The 6,011-nt window shown below is 34.1% G+C and overlaps 1 protein-coding gene across 1 annotated transcript; it reads right to left on the reverse strand.

Annotated features, from left to right (window-relative positions):
• Positions 1-450: 450 nt before the first annotated feature.
• LOC120087859 (biogenesis of lysosome-related organelles complex 1 subunit 1) lies at positions 451-3,541 on the reverse strand. The gene is made up of 3 exons (XM_039044823.2): positions 3,304-3,541; positions 2,973-3,178; positions 451-921 (listed from the first exon to the last, which is right to left on the reverse strand). The coding sequence occupies exons 1-3, from the start codon at positions 3,473-3,475 to the stop codon at positions 832-834; spliced, it is 468 nt and encodes a 155-aa protein (XP_038900751.1). The 5' UTR covers positions 3,476-3,541; the 3' UTR covers positions 451-831.
• Between the last annotated feature and the right edge of the window lie 2,470 nt (positions 3,542-6,011).

Genomic DNA, 6,011 nt, shown 5'->3' on the forward strand with positions numbered 1-6,011 from the left:
ATGCGCAATCAGTATAAGATGCATCATCATTTTAATAACAAGGAAGGATAAGGTGTACCTCAAAAGTCAGAACGAGTATTCTCCAAATCCAAAACTGAGCGCTGTTGATGTCCAAGGCAAGATAATTCCAGAATTAACGTAGAAAGCAATCCCATCGGAATCGTTGGGGGCTCAGCTCAATTCTCTGCCTCTTTTATGTTGAAGTACAACAAAACGGGACTACTCCAGACCTAATAAATGAGATAATGGCTGAGTTTGTCGACAAAGACACAGTCATCTGTCGAGGGAAAAAAAATGTTAAAAGGTAAATGCAACCGGCAACACTGTTATCGGTTGGGAGTGAGAACTTAAACATCGTGAATGTAATTCTGTGAACCCACCTAATACAATAATATATCTGATAATCATGAAGTTGAATATTAATGGAGAGAGTATAATAGGGACCAACAATTGAAAGAATGTAGAAATTATTATTACATGGCAGCTGCCAATAGTTGTACAAAGAAAACTGCAGTTTACATGAGCAATAAATGAACAAAACGGTAACATTCACCGTGCTAATGAGGAATAAATCAGTGAACTTAAAAAGTAGAGTCGACAAATTATTTTATACAGTTAGTGAGGTAGCAGACATGTCAGGTGACTGAGGTGTTCTTAGTTTCTATAAGTGTTTCCATCTGGGCATGCTGCACCCTTCATAACCTTATACCACAAGAATTTAGCAAGCCACATATGGGGACACAGATTCAGTTTAAAGCAGGGGATGAGGAGGATCTATGTTTTTCTCGACTCTACTGAATACACTCTGGTTGACTCTTTAATACAAGCATTTCAGTCTTGGTAAATGTTATGGATGGCCGTAGTGATGCTTTTACAATCAAAATCGATGGTCTTTATCCAGTTCTCAAAATCTCCAATTTCCTACAAAATAAACATATCAAATTAGTATGAACAATAAATCCAAATGAGAAAGACCTGAAAGAAACCCAAACCAAAATATGAAGAAACCATGAAGGAAAGAAAATCAGGCATCTTTTACTATCTTGCATGTTCAAGATTATGATAATCATGCCATCCTCTTCACCCGGTTTCTTTTAGTTCAAATCTTCAACTAGGAAACTTATTAAGTGATTCAAGCATTAATTAAAGATGTGGATCCAAAATACAACGTTGCTCATTGTTTTACAAAGGCTAAAGTCAAGTACCGATATGCACAACTAAAACTTATTAAGTGATTCAAGCATTAAAACTATTGATAATCATGCCATCCTTTTCACCTGGAATCTTTTAGTTCAAATCTTCAACTTAGTAAGTGATTCAAGTATTAAAACTAATCCACATGGTCTTAGGTTCATGTGGATCCAAAATACAAAGTTGCTCATTGCTTTCGAAAGGCTGACAATGTGCACTACTAAAACTTTCTAATATCCTGTGACAAAATTGAGATTTTTTATATGCATTCAACAAAACAATAAGAGATTATTCCTATTTTTTATTATTTCTCTTCCTGTGCACAATACATAAACATTTCACCCTCAAAGGATAAGACAACGTCATGGGTTGGCCTAGTGGTAAAATGGAGACATAGTCGTAATGGATGGCTAAGAGGTCTAGGGTTCAATCTATAGGGCCACATACCTAGGAATTAATTTCCTATGAGTTTCCTTGATGCCCAAATGTTGTAGGGTTAGGCAAGTTGTCCCGTAAGATTAGTTGAGGTGCGCGTAAGCTGATCTTTTTCTTTTATAATACTTGGTGTCAAGTATGATTTCTCACGAGTTTCTTTGACATCCAAATGTTGTAGGGTCAGGCAAGTTGTCCCGTGAGATTATTCAAGGTACATGTAAGCTGGCCTTTTTCTCTTGTAATACTTAAGTATGTTCATAACATGTACAAGTTTGAAAACTATTTTTTCCAAGCTGATTGCTTCCTCCTATCAACAATGTGATGCACAAGTTATTGAAAACAAACCATCAAACCACAAAACAAAATCCTCTAAACCTAAATGATAGCTGGGGAGCTGTTTTTATAAATAGCCTTTTTCTTCCGTATTCAAAATTGTTTCCAAAAGTTGTGCTGGATGGATTGCAAGATCAAATAAACTTTTTTTTTCTTTTTTCTTTTTGATATCCATGAAAGTGCTTCGACTGCTTCCATTCACCTCGACTATTCTCATAGGACGACTGCTAACTTTACTACATTTGGTTGCCAACGAAACTTGTAGGGTATTAAACTCAAGATAAGTGGCCACCATGACTTGAATTCATTGCCTCGGACTCTAAGCCTTCTGTTATACCCAACTCATAATTTAAAAAATGAATAATAGCTTAAGAAGCAGAAGCAGACTAGCCAAAAACAGATGCCAAATAGCCCTAACCTAAGTTTCAGGAACTGCACTTATTCATATTTCTATTGATACAAAGGGTACAGGGGACTGGTTTTGTAGATGCTGCTTGGCGACCGCGTTTCAATAACTAACCACTGTTATGAATCTAACAGAAACGGTCTAACCAAAACTAAGAATATAACTAACAAAACAACTCTAACAATACACCAACTTTAAACAGAACTCAATGTCTAGTAGCCCACAAACTCTTCATAGGACACAGATGGCCAGTATGGAAGCCATGGCGCAACATCTAGACCAGTATTAGGGGGGAAAAAAAAGAAAGGAAAAAAACTTTTATACTCAAAATCAAATGTGGTTACCAAGTAGTATCATAATCATTATGGACAGCGCACCAACGTAATCCTTCAAGGTCGAAAACCATCTCAAAATCCTTGAATTGACTTAAAAAGTTGTAAAACTTTGGGAAGACTGAATATTTTGACTTCAATAACAATGCTAAACTCTTCAGTCAATAAATAGATTAAGCAGGCTTTGATTAACAACAGTGAAACATACATACAGCTAAAATGTAGGGTTTCCACAAAATTTTAACACAATAGTTGCTTTCGAAATGAGAGCGAACCTTAACAGCAGTGTTCAAAGCGTGAGTGGCGGCGAGCCATTGATCGGTCTGCTTCGTAAATCGAGCAATCGTAGTCGCTAAAGCCCTAATTTCAAGCTCAATCAACTTCTGATTGACGAAAGAATCCTGAACTCCACCATTCACGGCATCGAATAAAAGATCCGAAACGCGAACCGCCTTCTGTATCGCATCTTTCTTCGCCTTCTCTATCGCGATGATTCAGAACGACGAGTTAGGATTTAATTTTACGAAATTTCAAAGTAATCCGCATCTAAAGGCTATGGAGGCGTAGGAGAGAGTTAAGGAATTACAGAGAAAGAGAGAAACTAACCGGAGTTTTCCCTGAGCTTGAGAGAAGCGTAATGGTGATCATTGACCATCTGAAGTAATGAAGCTTCCAATCCACCAACCTCAGCAGTCAATCCCTCCGTCTCCGATTGAAACTTGCCGCGATTAGGCGCTACGGGGAGGTCCGGCCGTGACGGCCCCGACGAAGAATTCATGTTCGGCCCGCGAAATATTCTGTATTCACATTTCACGCCCAGGTTGCTTTGTTACTTGTTGGATTAATTATCTCGCTTCGATTTTTTTTTTTTTTAAAAAAAAAATTAATTAATTAATTAATATTTAATCTTCTACTTTCTCTAATTTTCTTTGAGATTTCACCCATGTATGTATATTTTTCGAGCTCCATCGAATGCCCCTATTTATAGATAAAGTGAAATAAGAGTGGTTTATTTGGATACTAAGAATGAGTATTTACAAGACACATAGCAACATATTTATAATACTCACCTTAGATACCTATATATGAAATATGTCTTGTTAAAATCTTACTAGTAAAAAACCCATTGGAAAAAAAATTCTATGAAGGAAAAAGAGTGCATATTTCATATAATCTAATACTCTTAAAAAGAATACAATATATTTACTCCCTTCATGGAAACATCACTTAAGATCTCTAAGTCGCCGCACTCTAATGTTGTGCACCAATTTCTCAAAGGTTACGGTTGGTAATGATTTTATAAATAAATCTGCAACAAGTTATCCTTCGAATAAATTTGTTGTACAATGATATCACCATTTTCTTCAAGATCATGAGCATAGAAAAGCTATGATGTGTTGTCTTCGAATAATATCGTTGGAAGATTTTTACTAGAAGACAAACCATATTGTTGGAGAAGAACTATATCTAACTAATAAATTTAATGAAAATGCAATATCTGATTTTGTATATGAGCATGATACATAAGTGCACAAATTACATTAAGATATGATACTTCAGGACCAATGGATGTGCTTTGTTCATATAAAATCTTTTCAAAACTTTTTCTGTATAAGTTGACTGATGAACAAATATCCTATCTACTAAATGCTCAATTTGCAAACCAAAGAAAAAATTTGTTTTTTCGAGATCTTTTATCTCAAATTCTTTCTCAAGATATTCTATTGTCTTTGAAAACTATTTAAGAGTTCCAATTATATTTAAGTCGTAATATATACAGTTATAATAGCAAATTTTGACCGTGATTTCTTCATAAAAACAAATGAACATATTGGATTATTTTGATATCCTTATTTCAATAAATATCCACTTAGACGATTATACCACATCTATCTTGATTGTTTCAATCCATATAGCAATTTCTGTAACTTTTTGAGTACAATTCCCAGGAATTTGATTTATATGTTTCAGGTACCTTAAAGCCTTATGGAATTCTCATATAAATATAATTATCAAGAGATCCATATAAATATGTCGTGACAATATCCATAAGATGCATGTCCAAACTTTCATACACAATTAGACCAATTAAAAATCTTATGCAACTAGTCTTGCTTTAGATCTCGTGACCTCATTATTTTCATTTTTTTTTCTCATAAATACCCATTTGTATCCCACAGGTTTGACATCTTCTGGTGTTCGAACATCTAAAAACCTGACGTTTTGAAAGTGAGTTTTATTCTGCCTCGATTGATTCTTTCCTCTGAAGCTAATCTTTTTTATAGTGACATTCTTCAACAGATTTTGGTTTAGAATCCTCATCTTTAGATATAATATCAAGAGCAATATTTATGCAAAATTATTGTCAATAATTACATGAGTCAAATTCCATCTTTTTCCTACCATGACATATTTATTGAAATCTCATTATTTTCTTTAGATATCTTACCTTTCTTACTAGTCATGTCAATGATTTCTTCATGGGTAATTACATCCTCGACCAAGTCTTTTTAACTATTGTTGATTTTTCTTTTTTTTCTTTTTTTTTTTTTTTGATGATTTTTATCTTTGGAACCCATTAGTCTACCATGCTCTAGTGTATTCCAGATTCATTAGTGACAATTTTGCTATGTTGGGACATAAATTTTCAGCTAAACATTTGCAGCTGGTATATGTGATTTAATTACTTTCTTTGCATCTATAAATGCATTTGGTAATTGATTTGTTATATTTTGCAAATAAATTATTTTTTGAATTTCAAGTTCACATAGATCTGTATGGGGATCTAAATGAGACAATAACGATGCATTCTATATAATTTCTTTCCAACTTATGAATTCCTCCCCCTAATGTTGCAAAATTTATCTCATTAAAATGACAATTAGCAAATTGTGCAGTAAATACATCACCTGTCGGGGGTTCAAAATATTTGATAATTGATGGGGAATCATATCCATCATATATTCCTGATCTTGTTTGAGGATCCATTTTAGTACGTTGTGGTGGAGCAATTGGAACATATATTGCACATCCAAAAATTCTCAGATGAGAAATATTTGGCTCATGGCTATAGGCTAATTGTAATGGCAAGAACTTATGAGCTAGTGACCTAATATGTACAAGTGACACTGCATGCAAAATACCATGACCCCATACATATGTAGGAAGCTTAGCTCTAATAAACAATGGTCTATTAATTAATTACATACATTTTATAAAGATTCTGCCAAACCATTTTGTGTATGAACATGAGCTAAAGAATGTTCAACACTTATCCCCATTGACATATAATAATTATAAAAAACTTGGGATGT

This window comes from Benincasa hispida, unplaced genomic scaffold (genome assembly GCF_027475165.1).
Source record: "Benincasa hispida cultivar pf3 unplaced genomic scaffold, pf3_genome.v1.1 HicScf1848, whole genome shotgun sequence".
NCBI classification, from domain to species: Eukaryota; Viridiplantae; Streptophyta; class Magnoliopsida; order Cucurbitales; family Cucurbitaceae; genus Benincasa; species Benincasa hispida.

Bases quoted from the DNA above. Each gene is read 5' to 3' on its own strand.
- LOC120087859 (XM_039044823.2), bottom strand. From the start codon at position 3,475: ATGAATTCTTCGTCGGGGCCGTCACGGCCGGACCTCCCCGTAGCGCCT. The intron at 3,179-3,303 runs GTTAGTTTCTCT...TCATCGCGATAG, and splicing joins CAAGCTCAGGGAAAACTCCG to AGAAGGCGAAGAAAGATGCG. The intron at 922-2,972 runs GTTCGCTCTCAT...TTTATTTTGTAG, and splicing joins CTTTGAACACTGCTGTTAAG to GAAATTGGAGATTTTGAGAA.